Source organism: Stegostoma tigrinum, chromosome 6 (assembly GCF_030684315.1).
Source record: "Stegostoma tigrinum isolate sSteTig4 chromosome 6, sSteTig4.hap1, whole genome shotgun sequence".
NCBI lineage: Eukaryota > Metazoa > Chordata > Chondrichthyes > Orectolobiformes > Stegostomatidae > Stegostoma > Stegostoma tigrinum.
Genome location: NC_081359.1, coordinates 82,145,979 through 82,170,660, shown reverse-complemented (window position 1 = coordinate 82,170,660; position 24,682 = coordinate 82,145,979). Strand labels below are relative to the sequence as shown.

At 39.0% G+C, this 24,682-nt stretch overlaps 1 protein-coding gene across 3 annotated transcripts in view; it reads right to left on the bottom strand.

Moving 5' to 3' along the window:
• LOC125453351 (sister chromatid cohesion protein PDS5 homolog B) overlaps positions 1–24,682 on the bottom strand; it is a 228,211-nt gene that overhangs the window by 20,139 nt on the left and 183,390 nt on the right. For all 3 annotated transcript variants that reach the window (XM_048532792.1, XM_048532793.2, XM_059646710.1), the window contains exons 25-31: positions 21,745–21,949; positions 17,575–17,689; positions 13,325–13,457; positions 11,718–11,837; positions 3,945–4,007; positions 3,143–3,288; positions 752–863 (exon numbers count right to left, since the gene is read on the bottom strand). In XM_048532792.1, the coding sequence (XP_048388749.1) occupies positions 752–863; positions 3,143–3,288; positions 3,945–4,007; positions 11,718–11,837; positions 13,325–13,457; positions 17,575–17,689; positions 21,745–21,949 (894 nt within the window). The remainder of the gene's footprint in view (positions 1–751; positions 864–3,142; positions 3,289–3,944; positions 4,008–11,717; positions 11,838–13,324; positions 13,458–17,574; positions 17,690–21,744; positions 21,950–24,682) is intronic.

Genomic DNA, 24,682 nt, shown 5'->3' with positions numbered 1-24,682 from the left:
TTACAGCAGGTTTTCATACCTCTGACCTCTTGGCAAATAGCTCAACTAAGACAGTTAGAGCCTTCTGAAGACTCCAACTCCAAGTTAGGTATGCTCTCGTGGGATCCAGAACCTGGGTTATTGGCCATTGGGAGCTTCAACTTCCTTGCCAATTACTGTGTAGTCAAGGAGTCAGGACTTTGAAGGAGTCCCAAAGTACACTTTTCAGTGCTTTTCCTAATCTCTGATTATCCAGAGACTGAAGAAAAAGGCCATTGCAACTTTTTAACTATTACAATAAATAACGTCTTGAACTCCATTTGTTAAACAGACAACAATTTACAATGGTGCAAAACATTTGGCTGACAGAAGGAAGCCAAGAAATTATTATTCCTTAGGAATAATTACAACACAGGACTACATCTGGATCAGACAGCAGTCTGTTCCAAAACTTCAAATTCAGTTATTACTACAATAGTGTCTTCATGTTATCATTATTACTCTTTTCAAAACAAGCCACTTTTCTCTCCACTAATACTGTGCGAAGGAGTTAGAACGTAAACACAACATGATACAACATGTTGCTGCTTTTTGATCACAGATGTGGACAAGCTCTCCACTAAGTTCATCTCAACTCCGGCCAGATGAATTTAACAGGGGCAAGGTATCACATTTGGCCCCAGTAGAATTGACAGAATTCTATGCAACACCACTCGAAACGATAACAACTTGCTCTCTCAAACTTCTCTTGAAGACACTCAACTAGACATACCCTCAGATGGTCTGGGTCTTCCCTCTTATCCATTTTCTTTGCAGGGTGAGGTGGATTCTTCATTACTGTGATGTCCTCGTTTTCGCTGTGATCAATCTCAGAGCTATCCAGCCTTCAGTAAATGGTTTACAAATTGAGTAATCAAATACAGGTAACATGATTAATCCATTTCTTGATTTACTTTTTGAAAACAAATTCTCCCATCAAAAATATTTCCTCACAAATACAACTAAACAAAGTGACATACTTTCAACCAGAAAACGTCCATCTTGTCATTAAAAATGCAAGGAGTGACAACTGGCTTGAAATTACTCCTTTTAAACAACTGAATGCAAACTTTAGGGAAAATTATACAGTGAAAAATAACACTAAGACATACAATAACTGCAATTATACTCCTCTGAAATAACAGTCAATTTATACGTATTTATTCAAAAAGGATGCTTCCAGGTTGTACCATTTTCCACATTCAATCATTGTTCCTTGTGTAATAAATGTACAGTTATTATTGCTGCTGCTATAAAAAACTGAAGATTACATCTCTTCATCATTTGAAAGTCAGATTTGGAAGTATGCAAAATACAACAATTGTCTGTTTTGAACAGGTAAACTCCAGTCACATCTGCTAGATACCATGCTTGATAAAGATGCTGGAATTTAGGTAAAGACGTGATGAGTAGAACTGGATTTTGTTTACTTGTTATTGAAAGCTTCCTGAAAGTCCATCACGTTAACAGATTGGCATGTAAAATTAAAGTGCACGGGATTGGGGATAGGGTATTGACATGGATAGAGAACTGGTAGCAGACAGTAGGAATAAACAGGTCGTTTTACAATGGGCTAGGTAATGGCTCATGAGGTACCGCAGACATCAGTGCTTGGATTCCAGCTATTCATGATATAAATTATTTAGGTGAGGGAATGAAATATAAAGTTTCCAAGTATGCTGACAACATTGAGCTGGATTGGAGGGTGAAACGTGAGGAGAATTTGATGATGTTTCACTGTGATTTAAACAAGTTGAATGATTGGGCGAGTGAGTAAATGTTCAGAAGATAAAGTATAATTTGCATAAATGGGAGATCATTCATTGTGGTAGGAAAAAAAAGGCAGATTACTATTTTAATGGGGATAGACTGAGAAAGAGGGAGCTGCAACACGACCTGGGTGACCTTGTACACCAGACAATGAAAGTCAGCATACAGTGAAGGCGGCAAATGCTACGTTGGCCTTCATAGTGAAATAATTTGAGTACAGGAGAAGATGTCTTGCTGCAACTGTCCGAGAGCCCTTACAGTGCAGAAAGAGGTCATTCAGCCCATTGAGTATGTAGCAATGCACTGAGGAGCACACCCCCACCTTGCCACCATACCCCCACATTTATCAATGGCTAATCCACGTAACCCACACATCCCTGGGCACTATGGGGCAATATTGCTCAGTTGAAACACAAACATGGGCAGAATGTCTATGTAGAGTTTGCACAGTCTCCCCTGTCTGGAATCAAACTTGGCTCCCAGGCATTTTTAGGCAGTAATGCTAATCATTCAGCTACTATGCTACCCATATAATTGCAAAGGGTCTTGTAAACACAAGGTAATTGTAAATTGTGAATCCACACCTATAGTATTGTATACAGATTTGGTCTCCTATAATCTTAGGATGTTGTAATAATGTAGTAATTAACCAGACTGATCCCCTGGATTGCAGGACCAAGATAGGCTGGACCGGTTAGGACAATATTCACTGGGAATTAGGAGAACGGTTTAGAAGGGTTTTTTTTGGGGGGGGGGGGCGCTGCGGGCAGGTGGAGGCAAAGAATCTGACAATCTGATATAATTCTAACAGGACTACATAGGACGAATGCAGGAAGAATGTTCTCAATGACTGAGGAGTCCAGAACCAGGTGGTCATGATCGAAGGATATAGGATAGACCATTTAGGACTGAGATGAAGAGAAATTTCCCCCAAAAATAGGTGGTGTGGTGAGACATGGCATTCTGCCACAAAAAATAGTTGAGACAAGAACAATGAATCTTGTCAAAAATGAGTTAGATACAGTTTTTAGTACTAAAAGGATGAAACAGTACAGGGAGAGTACAACAGGACGACATTGATAGTGGCTGATCATCCAAATCATATTGACTGGCAGAATAGACTTGAAGAGCTGAATTTCATAACTTTCCTCCTATTTTGTATAGATCTAACATCTGTCCTCCACACAAAATAATTTTGATATTACAGCAAAAATGAAAGTTGAGTCTTTTTAGGATAACCATTACATCTTAGCAGTGAACTTGACAAACAGATTCTCCTGACAACAAAGTCCATTTGAGTTTAGATTGCTGATTGTTATTGCCTATTATAGAATTCACACTTAGCCCACTGTACCTTCCTTTACTTCTTCCAGGAGAACTGGGATTAGAGGTGCTACTGGCATTACTCATAGTCTCCATTCGTGATGACTTGGTTTGTGCCTGTTTTCCTGCTGATGACAGAGGCTTATTGACTGCACCTAGAACATTAGTTGCCTTCGGCTATGTGGAAGAAAAAATGTTATGATTAAATGTGGAGGTACTGACTGGCATCAAATTGTGAATTACCAAACAGTAGTTTTGAATTTCCATTCAAAATGGAATGCAAACCTCATCTTACTGCATGTAATTTTTAAAAAATCTATAACTAAATTTGCTTAAAATCTTCATGGCTAAATAGCAACTGCCGAAAGGTGTAGAACTTCATTAAGCTCCATCCAATTTAATTATGTCATGCAGACTTGGGTGCAGAATTTGGGACAATTGCTCTGGATCTCAACATGCTCATTTATGTTCATAAGATTATTGGGAGACAATGTTTAACTTGTAATGTAACTGTACCCAAATTCTATCATGCAATAAACTACATCTTGTTAAGATAACAAGAGGCTCTTAAGACTCATTAGCGGCTATCGCTGGGCTACAGTAAGCGAGAGAGGTTTCAGCCCAGTCAAATGAACAGGAATGGTGGCGGCATCCTGCTAACCCATAAATACCCCATAAGTACAGCTGAAATTAAGCAAAATTCAAAGGGCCACAGTTTCTGTAATATGTAGAATGAAAACTAAAGAAGAATTCAGGATTAAATTTAAAGATTTGTATGAAGGGGTGCAGCAAAAATTTACAAGTATATTAGAATTTTTCTAAAATCACATTACCTTGCCAGGTGTAAAAAAGGCTTTCATTTCTGAAGGTAAATAATTTTTGCTATTGTTGAAATTCTGAAAAACAAAATAAAACTTGAGACTGTTTTCATTTTAAGTGGACTTCTATAGAAGTGGTATTGCATAGTAAACTGGAAAAAGAATTGTAATTTTCTATCTTCAAATCAGCATCTGAGGCAACTGTATGTTGCTCCAAAGAAGTTCCAAAACAGGTACATTTGCAATCAAAATAAAACAAGATGAACATTCAAACCAAACTCTGTACTTGAACAACACACGGGATATGAGTGAGATAGCTGTGTTATTTTGCTTTCAATGGTGAGCTGAACAAATAGTCAGAGACATAGGTAAAGGTGGCAATCTTACAAAATCTTAAAACTGTTCGTTAAAATTAACATTCAAGTGAGAGTCTTCCCATCATTTTATACTCTCTTCAAACCAACTTTAGCAATTACAATTAATCTCACTTACAAATCCCAAACTTTCAGATGACAGTCAGGCAAAAGTGAGCGAGCTCCTAATTTTGTGCTACGTGCTATGCTTCTCAACTCTCCAACATTTTGGAATGTACCCAGGGTTCAATTTCACTGAAGGAAATCAGTATTAATAGGGAAATTGTGTTGGAGGATCTGATGGGATGAAAGGCCCACAAAAAAGAGGTTTTCAGCAAGACTTTATTACCAATAACAATGAAAATTAAATATGGAGAGTGAAAATTTAGAACTGCTTTAACTATCTGTGTACTCTGCATTATCACTCTTCCCTGCAGGCCTCAAACAGCTAGGCTGTCAATTATTCTTCTCTCACTATAAAATGACCCAGTGTAGGCTGGTTAGTTTTCTGGATCGATACATTGATAAACCTATCTTGGACACACTATGAATTCTTTCGCTATTGCATTGTTACTTATTTAATTTGCCCAATCTACATGCAGACTGAAGTTACAGACAATTACAGCTGTGATTCTATAGCTTTCCCTCTAATTTCCTGTCTCCTCCAACATTACCACAACAGTTTAAAGGTCTATATACAACACCCACCAACATTTTCGATCACACTGTTTCTATGCTCTACCCATATAGAATCTGCTTTGTCAGAGCCAATATCCTTCCTCATTATTGCATTCACGTACTCCTTAACTAGCAGTGCTACCCTGCTAACATTTTCTTTTCATTTGTCCTTCCTAAGAACTGAATAATCCTGATATTCTGTTTCCATTCCTGGTCACTCTGCAGACTCATCTCTGTAATTCCAACAAAACAATGTTCATTTATATCTATAACCTTGCACTGGTCCCACCAGCCCAGGAATCTAAATGCCTGCTCCTTAATAGAATCACTCCATCCACACAATTTATCCGATATATCCTGATATTTCAGTTTTATTGCGCACATCTTGAACAAGCCTAGAGATCAGTATTTTTGAGATGTGGTAAACTAGCTTCCTAACTCCTTGCATTCTGCTTTTAGGACCTAACCGCTTTGCTTACCTATGGTTGTTGGTAGTGACCTGTAAGACAATCACTGGTTTTTCACCCTCCCATTCCAGAATCTACTGCAGCCACTTCAACACATCCTTTATCCAAGCACCAGGGAGGCAACAGACCATCCTGGAGTTTTGTTTACAACCACAGAAACATTTATCTATTACCGGTACAAATGAATCTCCGATTACTTTAGCCCTCACAAACTTATTAGTCTTCTCCTATCTAGCAGAGCCAACTACAGTACAACAAATTTGTCTGTTGCTTTTTCCTAAGAAGCAATTACCCCCACAACAGTATCTAAATTTGTATGGCTGTTCCCTTGCAAAACAGCTCAGGTGCTACTGACCTGCCTGCCTAATCATCTTCCTCAATCTGCTGATCATCAGTTCCCTCATTGCCAGTGGAATCTTAATATTTAAGAGTGGCCATCTCTGTATATAATATCCACAGTATTTTCAGTACATGGATGCTCCAGTGTCCTCAGTCACCACTTGAGCTCTGAAATGCTGGCTTGCCGCAACTGCAGCTAGACACTTCCTGCAACAAACTGCCTGTTGATATGGCCTAGAATGTACATAGATGTATTGGGCCATTACAAAATCTAAAGGAATGAATATTACTGAACAGTCTGGCATCCATCTAGGCACTGGAAATGAGGACGATGAACACAGTTGTCCTCCCCTGCAACGGCTGTATTACTAATGGTGTTGTTTTTTTTGGGGGGGGGGGGGCGCACAGGTGGGTCGGTAGCGGTTTAAGAGTGGCATATCATCAGGAAGGAATTGCTTCAATACTGACTCCAGATCCCATGAAGTCTCATGGCATCAGGCCAAACATGGGCAAGGAACTCTTTTACTCATTATCACCTAAACCCCTCCAACTCGATATTCCATGTTCAGCAACACTTAGATGAAGCTGAAGTGACACCAACACAATGTATTCTGGGGGGGGAAGACTTCAACATCCAGCATGAAAAATGGGTTGGTAGCACTGCTATTGACTGAGCTGGCTGAGTCCTAAAAAGAAGACCAACTTCCCCAATCTAACTGTCACAGACACATCTGTCAATCACAACAAATCGGTAGGAATGACCACGGTTCTTTTGACGATACAGTCCCTTCTCCACACTAAGGATACATTCTACTGTGTTGGGTGCCAATATCATGTTAAATGGGACAAATGTTAAACAGATCTAACAAGTCAAGACTAGACTTCCATGGGGATGATCAGCAACAGAATTGTAAGTAATCACAACATGAGGGCAGCACAGTGGCTAGCACTGCTGCCTCACAGCACCGGGGACCTGGGTTCAATTCCACCTTCAGGCGACTGTGTGGAGTTTGCACGGGTTTCCACTGGGTGCTCCAGTTTCCTCCCACAGTTCAAAGATGTGCCAGCTAGGTGGATTGGCTATGCTAAACTGTCCATAGTATCCAGAGATGTGTAGATTAGGTGGATTACAGGGGATGGGATGCTCTAAGGTTCAGTGTGGACTTGTTGGGGCAAAGGGCTTGTTTCGCACTGTATGGATTCTATGAAATGTTAATCTCAAAGCCCATCTATCCCTCAGATTTTCATTACCACGGGCCAGGGATCAACTAGAGTTCAAAGAAGAGTATGGGAGGTCAAATCAGATGCGGCGCAGGACACCTTTAAATGAGGCATCAACCTACTGAAGCTACAACAGCGGACTACTTGCATGCTAAATAGTCAAAGCAGCATGCAAGAAACAGGACTGTGCAATCCAGAGATGGTGGTGAACGATCGTGAACAAACAATTAACAGGAACTGATGCTCTACAAAGACAATCCTCCTCAATAAAATCAAAATTCAATGGGATGCTGGAAATCTGGAAACAAACAAACAAAAAAAACAGAAAAAAAAGAATACTGAAGAAACTCAACTGCTATGGCAACATCCGTGGAGAGAGAAATAGTTAATATTTCTAGTCCAGTTTGACTGCTTCAGAATGGTACTCTGCTCGTCTCCCCGTCCTCAAATGGTACAGGAGCCCAGTGTATCAGTTCAGGCTGAAGCATTTCCAAGTGTCTTCTGCCAGAAATGACAGGATGATCCACACTGGTCTTATCTTGATGCTCCCAGCACCAGAGATGCCAATCTTCAACCAACCTGATTCACTCCATGCAATGTCAAGAAAAGGCTGGTGGCAATGGATATTACAAAACAATGAGCTCTAACAAGATACCAGCAATAATATTAAATCTCCGGTGTTCTAAAATTTGCTACGCAACCAGCCAATACAGTTAACAATACAGAAAATTGTCCAGGTATATCTGGAGCACAAACGGAAAAGAAAGGACAAAATTGAACCCAAACTATTGCTACTCTCCAGCAGTAAAATAATTGTCAAGTGTTACTGAACAGCACATGCAAAGGAATAACGTGCCCATTAGCACTGTTTGGCTTCTGCCTATGCAATTCATCTCCTGATCTCATTGGTCTTGATCCAAAGATGGGCGAAAAAGCTGACTTAAGTGACCGCCCTTGACATCAAGGCAGTATTCAGCAGAGTATGGCATCAAGGAACTCCAGTTAAACTGGAGTCAGTGGGAATTGGAGGGTAAACTTTCCACTGACCAGGCTAATAACTGGCACAAAAGAAAATGGTTGTGGTTGTTTGAAATCCATCATCTCTGCTTCAGCGCATCTCAACAAGAGTTCCTCAGGATACAGTCAAAGGTCCAACCATCTTCAGCTACTCCATCAATGGTCTTTCCTCCATTACAGTATCAGAACCGATGTACCATGCATTACTACTCTGGTACTGATAGTCCCTCTTCATATTGCAGCAAGAGCTGGACAACATCCAGATCTAAGCTGTCCAGTGCTAAGTAACATGCATGTCACACAAGTGCAAGGCCATGTCAATCTTCAAAGAGTCTCACTACCATTCCATAGCATTAAGACTATCAAAATCATGGGAGGTGCTATTAAAACAAATTCAACTAGTCATAAGCACACTATGGAACAAAGGCCAAGAATTCTGTAGCGAGTAATTCGCCTTATGGATGAGGGCGTAGAATGATGGGTTAGTAAATTTGCAGACGACACTAAGGTCGGTGGAGTTGTGGATAGTGACGAAGGATGCTGTAGGTTGCAGAGAGACATAGATAAGCTGCAGAGCTGGGCTCAGAGGTGGCAAATGGAGTTTAATGCAGACAAGTGTGAGGTGATGCACTTTGGTAGGAGTAACTGGAATGCAAAGTACTGGGCTAATGGTAAGATTCTTAGCAGTGTAGATGAGCAGAGAGATCTGTGTCCATGTCCACAGATCCTTGAAAGTTTCCACCCAGGTTGACAGGGCTGTTAAGAAGGCATACAGTGTTTTAGCTTTTAATAATAGAGGGATCGAGTTCCAGAACCAAGAGGTTATGGTGAAGCTGTACAAAACTCTGGTGCAGCCGCACTTGGGAGTATTGTGTACAGTTCTGATCACCGCATTATAAGAAGGATGTGGAAGCTTTGGAAAGGGTGCAGAGGAGATTTACTAGGATGTTGCCTGGTATGGAGGGAAGGTCTTATGAGGAAAGGCTGAGGGACTTGAAGTTGTTTTTGTTAGAGAGAAGAAGGTTGAGAGGTGACTTAATTGAAACATATAAAATAATCAGAGGGTTAGATAGCGTGGATAGGGAGAGCCTTTTTCCTAGGATGGTGACGGCAAGCACGAGGGGGCATAGCTTTAAATTGAGGGGTGAAAGATATAGGACAGATGTCAGAGGTAGTTTCTTTACTGAGAGAGTAGTAAGGGAATGGAACGCTTTGCCTGCAATAGTAGTAGATTTGCCAACTTTAAGTACATTTAAGTCGTCATTGGATAAGCATATGAATGTACATGGAATAGTGTAGGTTAGATGGGCTTGAGATCGGTATGATAGGTCGGCACAACATTGAGGGCCGAATGGCCTGTACTGTGCTGTCATGTTCTATGTTGTCCCTGTGCTCATCCACTATCTACAAGGCGCAAGTGAGGAGTGTGATGGAATATTCTGCAATTGTCTGGGTAAGTGGAGCTCCAAAAGTACTGCAAGAAGCTTGATGTCATCCAAGACTAAGGAGCCTGCTTGACGGGCACTGCATCCACCAGCTTGAACATTCATGGTCATCGCCACAAACGCACACTAGCAGCAGTGTGTACCAACTACCAGATGCATTACAGCAACTCAAAGCTCCTGTGACAAAACTCTGCAAACATGACCTCTTACAGTCTAGAAGGACAAGAGCAGCGGATGCATGGGAATAGCACTGCATACATACTTCCCTTAAAGTCACACAACTGCTTGATTTGGAAGTATATTATCATTACTTCATGTTGATGGTTCAAAATCTTGAAATTCCCTAACATCAGTGTGTGTCTCTGCTTCAAAAAAAAGTTCAAAACTGCAAGCTCACCACTTCAAGGACAACTGGGTACAGGCATACCCACATCCTTTGAACAAATATTAAAAAAAGTTTAACTGGAAGGGACCAAGTGATAATCTAAACCCCAGGGTAAAGTTGGATCACGATTTTATTAAAAGTAGGATACTCAAACCCAGAAGGTAATAGCAGCAATGGGAAAGGAGTTACAGGCCAGAAAAATAGTTACTTTAAAATTTCAGTGAATAAAATGCTGGTTAGAACCTCAGTCTTAGAGCAAGTACTCCATTGGAATACCTTAGACTCAGCAGGAAAGTATCGAAATTGGCAAGTTAAACTGGTAAGAAGATCTAGAGCTCATAGATGAGCACAAAAAGCAGACAGGATCAGTATATGAGCAACGGGCTACGGTACTGTTCAAGCTGAAAGTTTAACTTGCACATCAAACAAAAAACACATTCCAGTAATATAGCAAGAACTTAAATAGAAAAGAGATTAGAGGGGGAAGAATAAAGGATAGCAGATGACTATATGACAGCAGGGTGGTGGCAGAGGGTTGTCTTTCAGACTGAAGGCCTGTGACCTGTAGTGTGCCACAAGGACTGCTGCTGGGTTCACTGCTTTTCATCATTTATATTAATGATTTGGATGTGAACAAAGCAGGTATGGTTACTAAGTTTGCAGTTGACATGAAAATTGGAGGTGGAGTAGACAGCAAAGAAAATTACACAAGAGTACGACAGGACCTTGATCATTTGGGCCAATGAATGGCAGATGGAATTTATTTTAGATAATGGGAGGTGTTGTACTTTGGAAACAAATTGGGGCAGGATCTGTACACTTAATGGCAAGGTCCTGAGGAATACTGCTGAACAAAGAGACCTTGGAGTGTAGATTCATAGTTTCTTGAAAGTGGAATCCCAGGTCGACAGGATAATGAAAAAAGCATTTAGAACGCCTGCCTTTGTTGGCCACTGCATAAGTATAGGAGTTGGGAGATCATGTTGCAGCTGTACAGGACATTGGTTAGATCACTTTTGGAATACTGCATGCAATTCCGGACTCCGTTCTATAGAAGCAGGTTCAGAAAAGATTTACTAGGATGTTGTCAGAGTTAGAAGGTTTGAGCTATAGGCAGACGCTGAACTGGCTGGGGCTTCTTTTTCTGGACTGGAGATTGAGGGGTGACATTACACAGATTTATAAAATCATGAGGGGGCATGGATAAGGTGAATGGACAAGGTCTTTTTCCCAGGGTTTTGGTTGGGGGGGGGGGGGGGGTGTCCAAAACTAGAGGGCACAGGTTTAACGAGAGCGAAAATATTTTAAGTAATTCCTAAGGGGCAACTTTTTCCAGAGGCTGGTGCGTGTATGGAATGAGCTGCCAGGAGAAATGGTGGAGGTTGATACAATTACAACATCTGGATGAGTATACAAATAGGAAGGGCTTAGAGGGATATGGGCCAAATGCTGGCAAATGGGACTAGATTTATTGAGTATATCTGGTCAGCATGTACAAGTTGGACCCAAGGGTCTACTTCCATGCTGTACAGCTGTATGATTCTCTGTATGACAATGAACAGAGATGGTCAGCCAAATCTCTCCACCAAAACCAACACCTAAATCTCCATATGTGAAAAGTAGTACTGGACAAAGACTTCAAGCAGCTCTGAACTGTGTTATGATATAATGCAATATAATACTCCCTTCGAGCAACCCCTTTCTGATTGATGAATTATAACTGGAAAATATTGCCATATGACACACGTGTAACTGAACACCTAATATGTACTTATTTGTTCATGCCAAAATACAATTGGATATGCATATTTAACTATCAATGGGCACAGAACTTTTACTGGATAAAAAAGTGACACTTAGTAAAATCCATCAACTGTACAAACCTTATCAGGATGAGTGAAATATTTAGCAGGTAGGACTGGGTCCTTTGGAGACTCCAAGCTGTACGTAGTACTTTTAGAGATGATAATATTCATTGCAACATCACAAACTGTGTACAATTTCTAACGAGGAATAAAGACATACATTTGTAGGTTAATACTTTGAGAAAAATTATTTCTGGGTTCAAGGAAAAAGCACATTTAAGTTATTAACTGGATATTAACTAGTCATATTATTGACCATAAATATTATTTCTTGGTAGTATCTTTAAATTTTCCACTGACAGTATCTGAATGATATGGACCGCACGCGCGAGCAAGAAAAAAAACTGAGAAGAGGCTGTACCAGTAGAAATGCTATTATTAGCACTCGAATGGCTTACAAGTCAACCTTCTCCTTCTGGAGCTATGTGAAGCAGAAAATCTCTTACAAGCTGAAGATGAGCGTTCACAAATCTATGTGAAGTAGCAATAGTGAGCTTTGAGTTAAGTTTGCAGTTTGCTTTAAGAGTCTCAGGGTCAGACATTAAAGAAAACAGCATCTACCTGAACATGCATACATTTGGCAAAAGAAAAACTTCAGCTGTGCAACTTCAAGAAGCCTTAGGTTGGAGAGGTGGGTGACACTTCCCTGTGGTATGAGTGGCTGTAAGGGTACTGCTGAGTTAACAAGAGATGGATTTTCATTTTGATATCTGTAATGATGTCCTTCTAATAGTTCTTGGACACAGTTCATGTTTTTCTTTTCTGCAATGAGCTTAAGTTCTTATGTTAAGATAATACAGGTAGCATCTTGTGAATATGTTCAGTACTGAGCTCCATGGCAGGCATTTTTTTTCCCAATGTTCCACTCTGGAATCTGGCATCCAATATTTCTATCAGCTCGGAGGATATAGTGACATTACATAACGACTCGAGTGCAAAATTTACGAGGGCTCATCAGATGACGAGGACCTATTTCCCTTAAAAGGGGTCACTACAGGGTACAGATCTAAAATAATTGGTAGAAAGACTAAAGGAGGAGCTGATGAAGACAGTCTACACTAGTGAGTGTATGTAGCTTATTGCTTCAGAGGGTGATACAGCGGCAAGTCGAGAGAGCGACTTTTCACCTAGTACATACACAAAGGGACAGATTGCTTTCTTCTGTGTTGTAAATGTCAGAGATTTCTTCAATCAGTTCATGCTTGTATCTATCTAAAGTCACCATTGTCTTACCAGACCACAGAGTCTTCTCATTAGAGAGGAGAGTGACTGGTGGTGTTTTAACCCAAAATGTCACCAAACCTCAGGGAGGGGAAAAGTTGGAAAGGGAATCCTTCGAGCTGTGGTTGGTTCACTCGCTGAGCTGCAAACTAAATGAACCAGCTCAGCGAGTGAACCAAGTGCAGCATCCACAACCCGAGCTACAAGAGCCTTAATTCTTCAAAATGTAGCCTCAGCTGGTCACTGTATCTCTGACCAACTGTCCAGCCAACTGAGTGAAAACAGAGCTTCCCGTATGTATAAAATCACCAGTTAAATAACTTGCTACCATCCACAAGAAAATCTCAGAAGTACAAGTACTATATCTGAATTATTCAAATTACTTGCAAAATATAAAGACAAACCTCATTCATCTTTGGATCATCTGGACCCTGAACATCTTTTGTTTGTTTTATGTTTTCCACCATTTTTCTGATAAAAGCATGGCTGTTGTTTTCATTTTTAACCATCAGTATTTCAAGCATAAACCATAAACATCTGCAGGAGATGAAGAAAATGAGAAATTAAAGATATCACTTTTAACTCCAATTTCTGAAATAAGGTGCACCATTTCTAATTTTAATGAGACTAAAACTGTCTGACTCATTCTGAATTGAAGTGTAAGCGAATGTCTGATGAGCTGCAAAAACAGCAACGAAAAAGTCCCAATAGTTTTAAAGCTTTCAGAAAAAAGTCCTCATCACTAATACACAAGCTATTCTTTCAGACCAGTAAAAAAATCTATTTGGTGGTCATGTGAATCACTGCTCATCTCTCAAAACATTCCTACGCAATGACCCTCCATTTAAGCATTACTGGTGGTTTGAAAATTGCAGCTCATCTATTTTACTCAAACTTCCTCCCATTCCAAGACAATAAAATTCCTCAAAAAGGGACACCACATCACAACAGTTATGACATATCAAAAGACAACTAATTGTGTGCAAATAGTTAACTAACTCGATGTAAAGCAATGTGGGACATTTGAGAGATGTGCTAAGTTTGTATCAACATCTTTCTTTCCTTGCGTTAACTCAAATTATCATTTCAGATGAAGTCCTGAATTATGAAAATAACAGAAGCAAAATTCTACCCATAAATAAAAAATTGGATTGGGACTGGTATTAATTTGAAGGGTTCAGTAGCAGTTATTCCTATTTTAGGCTAGTCTACAGCGTCAAGAATAAATATAGCTCCCAGGTTTTACAAGGATTAACTCTATTAGTCTCAGGTATCCAAATCAGAATCAGGGACTGTCCGTAAGAATTTCATTGTCCACGACTCAAATGCACTTTTACAAGAGTTGCATATTAAAACTAGTTAACCAGTAGATGATAGATGTACTGTCGTAAAGTGACAATGAAATTATTTTGTATTTTTATCTCTTTCTAAACATCATCCATGTTCTATCAATTAAGTGTGAAAAATGTGCTGAACCTTTAGTATTTGCTGAATTCTAAATGGGCATGAAAACGAAGCTTTAAGCTAATTTCATGTGAACCTCCCTCCTTGAGGAGCGTGGCCAAAAACAACATCCTGTGGTTAAGATGAAAACGAAGTCTACCTTGTCATCATTCACAATATCAATGTGGATTTGTTTCCAAGAATCTACTTTAATTCCAGCAATTTTCACTTACTGCCAATGAACAGAGGCAACATGTTGAGCTAAAAGCAAAACATTATTATAGTGAAATGTAAAAAGCAGGCAATGCCAAGTGATTAATTGATAAATTAAATCAAATGTGACAATGATGACTGGACAGGTGATATGTTGTTGCAATATGGGGAAGCTGCTAAACACCAATGTGATCCACAGCAAATACATCTGTGACAAGGATTTGCAACTTGGACTGTAGATCAAAGCTGAGGAGTTGAAATCTGAGTTGCAGACAGTGCACCACATCACGCAAAGAGAAAGCTAGTTACTTGGATGTTTTGGTCCTGAAGGCAGTCAAACCCCTCAGACTAAGTAATTCAAAATTGGTCTGATCAGGGAAAGGGAAGGTGTGACTGCAGGGGAGATAGATATGGAAACTGAGCAGGTTGCATTTGACGTGTCTGTGCACCAGCGATTATCTAACAATAACAAGGTTTTTGCAAACAGCATTGACAAGGGTTGGTATGCAAGGAGAGGATGAACAAACTGAGCAAAAACAGAAGCTTCTGGAGAAGCTCAGCAGGTCTGGCAGCAGTTGTCAAGAAAAATCAGAGATAACTTTTCAGGTCCAGTGACAAATTCCTCAGAACTAGACCCAAAACGTTAACTGATTTTTCTTGACAGCTGCTGCCAGACCTGCTGACCTTTTCCAGCAGCTTCAGTTTTTGTTCCCGATTTACAGCATCCACAGTTCTTTCAGTTTTTATTGAGCAAACTGAGCACTGCACCATGATATAGGGGGCCTTTCAGATGGGTGAAGGAAATAGGAACGCAGTAGTGGTGGAACGGTATAATTAGGGGATGGATTCTGTTCTCTGTAGCTGTAAGCAGGAGTCTGAAAGAACGTACTGCCTGCCCGGTACCAGAAGAAGTTGAATAGCATAGGTTTGTATTTATTGCAACTTAGAAAAAAATTTTTTAAAAAAGACATTTTTCCAAACACACAAGATTATAATGGGACTTGACAAGGTAGATGCCAAAAGGTTGTTTCCCCTTGTGGGATCATCTCTAAATGAGAGGTTTTATATTTAAGACAGATAGGAAGAATTTCTGTTCAGAGTGGACGATCTGTGGAATCCTTCCTATAGAAGGCTGTCAAGGCTGGGTGATTGCTAAGTTCAAGGCTTGAGATACACAGATTTTAATGAGTAAGGAAAATCCTGGGATATAGGAAAATACAGGAAAGTGGAGGAGTTGAAGATCAGATCAGCCACTGTCTCACTGAATGGAGGAGCAGACTCAGTGAATAACCTAATTCTGTTCTTACTTCTTATAGTCTTTTTATACTTCAAAGTAACAAACAGGCTGGGAAACATTCAAGGCATCCTAAGGATGTGAGAAATAAAACATAAATGCTTTAATTGCTGCAATCGTAACAGGAACACAAATTAGGAGCAGCAAGTAGGCCATTCAGCTCCTCGAGCCTGCTTTGCCATTTGACGAGTTCAAAGGAAATGAATGTGACATCAATTCAGCATTCCTGCAACATACAGGAAAGTCAACACAATGGGTTCAATTCCATCTCTGGCTGAGGTTACCATGATGAACCCTCGTTCTCAATATCCATTCACCTGAAGCATGGCGACCCTCGGATTAACCACCTTCATTCATCTTCCTCAGAGAGCAGCCTATGGTCTGGTAGGATTATGGCAACTTTACCTATACCTTTTGGCTTTCTTGTCAATCAAGAATCACTTCAAAAATAGAAGTACACTTCATTTTTGTGATGCAAGTTATAATTTATTGTCTATATCATTTTTGATAACGTGGGGCTCTTCCAGAACAGTGAACTAAATACTACATTTATCATAAAGGAAGCGACTTCAGACTCCTGTCGTGATAATGGAAAGATGTTTATACTTTGGATTCATTGTTACAGCAAACACTTAAGGTTACTGGCTTTGTTTCCAGTTTAGATGAACCTAGAATTTAGCTACTTATTGGAAAAAAAAGTATTTTAGAAAACACCGAAGTGATTTTCAATTTCGCTCCTAGCAGCAGTTCAGGGAGCAGGGAATAAACTTCTGTCAGCACCTGCAGAGAGAGAAACAGAGAAAAAGTTTCAAGGCCAATATGACTTCTTCAGAACCAAAAGGAGTTGGACAAAGATTCTTTTATGCTGTTGATAGATGGGGAGGAGTGATAAGAACAGACTGTGAGGGTGCCCAGAGTTAAAAGGCAAAGGGGTTGTTTATGGGGTAGAACTGTTTTCTTTGCTTATGCCTTCATCTGTACCCGTTCTACATCTCTATTAATCCTTCACAATCATTTACAAACCCTTGCCTTTGTGTTCTGGCTGCCCCTCTCAAATTATGTTTTGCTTAATCCTCCTTCCTATCTGTCAAAAAGCATAAAAACCACCATTTTCCAAACTCTAAGTTTGGACAAGCATCATATCGGACTCAACTTATTAACTCTGTTTCCCTTTCTCCATTACTTAGTTTTTATTTCAGATTTCCAGCATCAGCTGTATTTTGCTTTGAACAAACTTTTGTTCTGTTGTTAAAGAAAATCCATTTATGTGGATAGATTTCAGTAACTAATCATTATAATAACTAACTAAAGAAAACAGAAATGGATGCATAGTAATTTGAGAACTAAACGTTAAATATTTTAAAGAGGATTATAATTAAAAGCTAAATCATCATAATCTTACCAGACCATAGGGCTGCTTTCTCATTAGAGGCAGAACTGGTGGTGGTTTAATCTGACAGTCATCACACCTCAGGGGAGGACAGAAGTGAAAGGCAGTCCTCAATAGAAACCTCAACTGGTGCAGGAACTGAACCCATGCTAGGGCCATCACTGCACTGCAAATCAGCCATCCAACCAATGGAGCTAATCAACTTCAGATAATATATGCAGAATAAGTGCAAGAGACATTGGTTTGTATACCTACAACTACAAATTGTTTTGTTAACACTGCAATGTAACAACTTAGATAGATGGCGCACTTACTCTTTAATATCTTTCAGTTGCTCAATGTCCTGTACCTTTACATAATCTGGATCATGCGCAAGGAGGTGAATAGTGTATGGAACAACATATTCTGGCAGCAACGATAACAGTTTTTCTGCAATCACACATTAAGAAAAAAATTGGCCATTAGTTTTCAAACAAAATATTTAGCGGAACAAAAATTTTTTTTAAAAATCACTACGACAACAGCAAGTCGAAGTGCCTTAAGTTCTGACTTTACTTACTCAGTTTAAATATTTTCTGGGTTAGGTGAGTAATGGACACATCACAAAAAAAATGTCAGTACTCAGCACCTTCTTTGGACAGTCCAAATTTAAATTCAACACGTTCTAGATCAACTGGAGAGGATTCAAAAGAGATTTACCAGGATGTTGCCAAGTATGGAAGGTTTGAGTCATAAAGAATGGCTGGATAGGCTGGAACTTCTCTCACCAGGGGCGATGAAATTGAAAGGTGACCTCACAGAACTTTATAAAATATTGAGGGGCATAGGTAGGGTGATTATTAGGAGTCCTTTCCCTCGGGTGGGCGATTTCAAGGCTAGTGGGTCACATTTTTAAGGTGAACAGAAAGATTTTAAAAAAATGAGCAATTTTCTTTTTGAAAGAGAGGGCGGTTTGCGTGTTGAATGAACTTTGAGGAAGTGGAGGGTGTGGGCACAATTACAACATTTAAAAAAGACATTTGGAGAAGTACACGAATAGGAAAGGTTTGGAGGGAAATGGGTCCGGAGCAAGCTCATGGGACTAGTTTAGTTTGGGATCACATTCGGCATGGGCCGGTTGGACCTAGCATTGTCTTCTGTGATGTACGACTATGTTTCTTTCCCAACTCAAGTGTCATTTACTTTGTTGCTTAGACTTCAAGGCAATTGTCCCAACTTTGTTTATACTTGTTGCTAACATACCAATCCCGTAGACTCCAGTTTTACAGTTTTATCATGAAACTCCTAACCTAACTTTCATGCAAAGCTGCAAGATTTCTTTAAAATTAAAGAAAAAATAAATTCTAATTTACCAAGATAACAAAATATGCTCAAGCTTGTACTATGACACAGAGATTACTAAGCAGTAATAAGTAAGGTGACAACTAAAAAAAGATTTTGAATAAAGCATTCTGCACATCAGCATACAAAGGAAAAGCACAGGTACAAGTTAGGTACTTAGAAAAGGTTTCACAAGAGAAAGGAAGGAAAAAAATAAGAGGAGGGCAAGAGAAGCACAGATTTGCCTTTTCCATTGACCATTTTTCATTTTAAATGTTATCTCAATGATATATTTGACATAGGGAACTCCATTCAATTTTACAATACAATCTTCATACTACAACTAACTTATCACATGTAATATTTTCAAGCAGGTGAAAGACCACCCAGAGGAAAACTTTCAAACTAGCTGTGCTTATCAGTACATTTGCGAGCACAATCACAGTTTGGAAGAAGCGCTTTATTAAATGATAAAAGTTAATCAATTAGCAAAACAGCATGCAAAGTATCAACTCTCAATAAACTAAATGGCAAGATGTGAATTAATGAATATCAGAATAGCTCACAACCCTATCCACGTGGTCAGGTCAAACTAATTACCCAATATAGTGCAAATTGGTACATTTTAGTGTCCAGATGGTCAGGAGACATTGCTCCACAGATGAGCAGTTGTTGATAATTTTTCAAAATTCAACAGATTTTGGAGCGATTCCTGCAGATTGGAAGGTACCAAGCATTAACACTATTTACAAAGAGAACAAAAAGAAACAGAGAAAACTGGGAACCACAGGTATGTCTGCCTTACAACAGTAGTAGGGAAAATGCCAGAATCTATTGTAAAGAGTGCGACAAATGAACAGTTGGTTAAAATGGTCAATTTGGACACTAAGGCATTTGCGAATGCAACTGGTGTTTAAATGAACTTAATAGGAGTGTTGGTGAGGCTGTTATCTACAAAAAAAAAGTTAATAAAATGAATCAACTGATGTCATATAATTGGATTTTCAAACAGAAATAAAAAACAACGTTTAATGAATAACTTATGTTGGCAGACTGAATAATAAGGGACCACAAGGATCAGGATTTGGGTCCCAGCCATAGCGTGTATCAATGATTTGGATGTGGGGCGTCAAACATAATATTTCCAAGTTTGTGGATGACAAATAGAAATTAGTGTTCAGGTGAAGATGTCAAGCAACGTCAGGAGGATTTGGACAGTCTAGTGAGCAGTTAAGACATGGCATATGGAAGAGTTTGGAAAAAAATGTATGAAGTCTTTCATTCAGGTATGAAGATCAGACATGCTCACTATTTCAAAAATGGCAAGATTTAGGCAAAGTTTAAAGATGTAGAAAGGAACCTGTGCGTCACTATTAATAAGTCAAATGAAGGCTAACATGCAGGTGTGGCCAACAATTAAGAACATTAGCCTTTATTGTAAGAGGATGCGTGTACAGGAGTAGCAAAGACTTACTTCAACTGTACTTCAGTAAGATTGTGTGCAGTTTTTATTTTCTTATTCAGAAGAATATTACTGCCATAGAGGGAGTGCAAAGGATCACCACACTTTTATCCCCAGAATGGCAGGGCTAGAGTCTTAACTGAAATTGGAAAAACCAGACCTGCATTTTTAGGAGTTTCAAAAGAATGAAAAGTGCTCAATGAAATTTAAAAACTACTTAGAAGGAACAGACAGGATAGATGCAGACAAGATGTTAGCCTGGTTGAGAAGTCCAACACTAGAAGGCACAATTTAAACGGTCTTTGGAATTCTCTATCTCAGAGCACACTGGAAGCTCGGTCTTTGAGTATGTTTAAAGTGGAGATAGAAATGTCTCTGATTACCAAATTGCATAAAAGGTCATGGAAATTCAGTGGGTAAAAAGCTGTTGAAGGTATTTGATCAGTCATCATATTAAATTGCAGAGTTGACTTGATGGACTGAATGGCCTATTCCTACGACCAAAGATCATAAATCTAAACAACTAGTTTTCTTGGACTATACCCAGCTAATGCCAAATCAAGGTGTTGTGAAAACAGTGCCATCTGAAAAAAATGCTCTTCAGGTGGTTGGATCAGGAGAACTTGTTCAAAATGTGCTTCCCACTTTTAAGCCCTCATTAGCAGTTGGTTGGTCTATCAATTGCAACTCCCACAACAAAAGTTACCTTCAGTATATTCCAACACATCCTACCCAAAAGGGGGAAGCAGGCAAAAAAGAGACAATAATAAAGTGGATATCAAAATAGTACACAATAGGGTCACCGTTAAAAACCTGCTCATTCACAATTTCAGTCATCAAGTAAAGCTCAATAATGCAATGTACTGTATACATGAAGCAGTGCCACTGAAGGCTGCATCTATGGAAATACCAAAATTGGAATTTTCATTCAATTATCTAACTATCAGTTTAAGGGGGAGTTGTGTATATTACTAAGATCCTATTTAGATTCATCAATATATTTTTAATGATTAAGTTATTTACAGGGAAATGAAAGGGTTGTGGTAATATCACTGTACTAGTAATTCAGGAGTCAAGGCGATTGTACTAAGAATCCTCAGGGCATCAGTTCAAATCCCACAATGGCAACTGTTCAATTAAATAACCTGGAATATAAAGCTTATCAGTAATGGTGAGCAGGAAACAATCAATTGTTGTAAAATCCCCACTGGTTCAAGTAATGTCCTCAAGGGGAAAGAAATTTACTATCCATAGTCTGGAGTCAAAGGCCAGACAAACCATCAGTAATGCCCTCAATTATCAATCCTCCTCTAAAATGATTTTGAAAGTTACTCAGAGTGCAAGAAGGGTAGGAACAAATGATTTGCATCGCCATCTCCTGAAACAATCTAAATGGAGGCAATGATCTAAAAACATCTTGATTAGTTGCACATGCTTTTTTTAAAAAGCCATTTTTATCGGCTCCCACACACCTGATTCTAATTAACAGCATCAAGGGAGGAAGGTTTTCCCCACAATAAAGAGTCTGAATATGCTGGTTTGAAATAAAACTACCCTTTAACATCATATATTTCAAGAGTATTAAAGTGAACTCTACTACAGGAAAAAGGTACCGCACATTCCGTCAGGGAATGAGATACAAAAGTACAATTCCTTGAGCCACAACAGGCAACTTTCTTGTTTCAAACTTGTTAATACCTACCACTTACTGCTGCATGTTGCTTTAAATATTCCCTCCTAATATTGATATTTTTCACCAGACATTGTCTGGCATGTGCTCTCCTTTCTTTTGCTGGGTCCTTTGCACAGAGTGAAAAAATTGCCATGTACTCCAGTGGTAGTCGTAGTTTTGCAAGTCCTTTGTTGAGCTTCTGTGCAAATATCTGTCTCACTTGATAACATTCATCCTGTAAATGAACAATTGCACAACTATTTTCTTATGCCAATATCAAAGATTAAAACAAAGGAAATGAAATACTTAAACTGATATGTCCTAGCACACTCATTTTTACATTTATTATTTGATGCAGTTATATTTATCTCACCTATACAGTGGTTAACAATAGAACAATGTTTCAAGATTTTAATATGTGAAACACATTTTCCAGCATACACATTAGGCAGTGAAGCAATCTCAAGTAAATTTGTTTTGGGACATGGTCGCGCTTGAAAGACATTGAGGGCAGTGAAGGCTATGGAGCTTTTTGTACATCACAATGGGGAGATTCATGCACTGCTGGACAGTAAATCAGCTGGGATTTTGAGGATAGCTTGCAAGTTTTCAAAAATCTAAGTTTTCATGGCAGATTTTCACAATTATTAGAGTTAATGAATTTCACAACTTGTCATTATGTAATTTGAACATAGAATCTCAGGAGTGTTTGCTTAGTATCACTGCCTCACGGCAGCCCCTTGCAGTGATGGAACTTAACGGAAGGTACATAACACTATATCCCTAATGATGGGGTTACTCTAGTAACTAGAGCACTTCAAGATTGATCCCCTGTTAGTTAGTGCACACTACAAAATAAAAAAAGAAACTCTTATGACAGAACTTCTTTGAAAAAGGAAATCTCTCCACAAATATAACCGAAACTCATTTCAATCTAACTGAATCCCCTTCAGAGATCTCAAGACTACCTGGAGGACACTGAATCACTCATGAAAAATGAAGGTGATGAATAATGTGAAAAATAAACACATTTAAGCATTCGGCATCTTTTATTCAGACTCCTCAGCTGCACCAATATGTGCTGCGGATTATTAAGAGTAGCAAGTCAAACCAATTGTGTTAAGTTAAACAACAAATCCAAACAACATTAAAATACATTCAACATTTCATTCAGGTGTAAAGTAATTAACTAAAAAGACTTGGTGGAAAATCGCCTTCCCCCCCATTCCAATCAAGAGCAGTTAATTTCTAGAACTTCAACAGCGTAAATAATCAGGTGATTGTTTTAGCTTTGTTGACAGAAATAAAAGGTGCCTAGGTTTCTTATGCTTTGCAAATAGTATCATCGGTATTTTACTTACGTACACCTCACAACTTGTCTGCAAGATCATAACTTCCAAAAAATGCAATAAGCCCTTGGTAATACAGTGAAGAATTGTTTCAATTATATGCTAAGCTTTTAGTTAAAGCGTTTGGAATTACAACCTTCCAACTCAAAGCCGAAAGTGCAACTCGCTATGCCCAAGTCGCACTTGCCTTCAAAAGACAGTAATGGCCTCAGCTTCAAGCATTCCTGCCTCAACATTCTATATTTCAACAATTCTGTGGGTGGACAGATTACTCCAAAGTCTTCTCCCAACCTTCATGTTTTAAACTGATGACCAACTACACAAAACAATAGGCTCTCTGTATTCACATTAAAATTCCATAATTTCAAACATAATTAAGTCTTCAATTTTTTTTGCTTAAGGGAGAACAGATCTAACGTTTCAAGACGCTCATAATTATGCTTTGTGTTTAGCCATATTCGACTGGAATGGTGACCAGGGGCTTATGATGTGTCCTCTGCCTGCCAATAACTAGGTGACTGTTCATTGTTTGGAGCTAGTTTGCAAGTGTGATAGCCAGAAGCCATCACACCTCCCACAAAAGGGAGGTGCTTGCTGTTTCTGCAGTTAAAAAAACAAAGCCTCAAGAAAGTCAATTTATTTTTACTCAGCAGTTGCTGTAATCTGTTGCTTTTAATATCAATACGTCAAAGACTTCAACTTGTGAACGAATCACTTGTTTTCTGTAAAGAACTCAACACCGGAAGAGACACACATCAACAAACATGTGTCCTGACAACCCTAAAGTATCACATGTTTTGTAGTGGTGGGCAGGGACACTGAACTGCCATTCCAATTTTTCCACACCAATGTTTTATTGTTCTGATCAACAGTTTATAGTTAAAATCTATTTACAAAAATTTACAATTCTTGTTCAGTGCAGAAACTCAAGTCCATGCCTTCTGTCAACCTGGGTTGAAAAAAGTTAGATACTTTTGGGAATTTTGTGTGATTTTATAAAACCTTTAACTTGTGACAATTTCAGAAACAGTGGGGCATCATTTCCAAGGGGTTATCCCAGTGAGGCATGACAACATACAATTCTAAGGTCATGTGGAGAGAAGAAAAACTTGAACACGAGCAAAGTGTTTTAAACAAGACAATAGAAATTTTAAAAAGTCAAGTCTTCATTTCCAGTTTAATTCAGATTATAGAAGCAGCTGCCTTACTGCAAAACCTGGATTTGCATTTCCATTATAATGATGCTAATTTGGAAGTTGAAATTAATGCAACTTTTAAGCCAAACAGGCAATGTTATATCTAACTTGGGACTAGATCAGATGTTGTTACCAGTACAATGTGTTTATTTTAATAGGTTTATGCATTCAGAGTCAAAAATATCTCCAGAGAAACAGCACGTGCATTTCATGGCATTGCCTTTCAAGGCGATGTGCTCAACCAGGTCAATGCTGAAATATTAACAAGGTGAAAGAGAGGATAGGATAGAGAACAAAACTAAATTGCTGTTTTACAGATTAGTTTTAGCAAAAGAATATAAGAATCAGGACTAGCAGTTGATCGTTTTGCCCCTCAAGCCTGGATTACCATTCTGCAAGATCATAGCTGATCTTCCCAGGCTT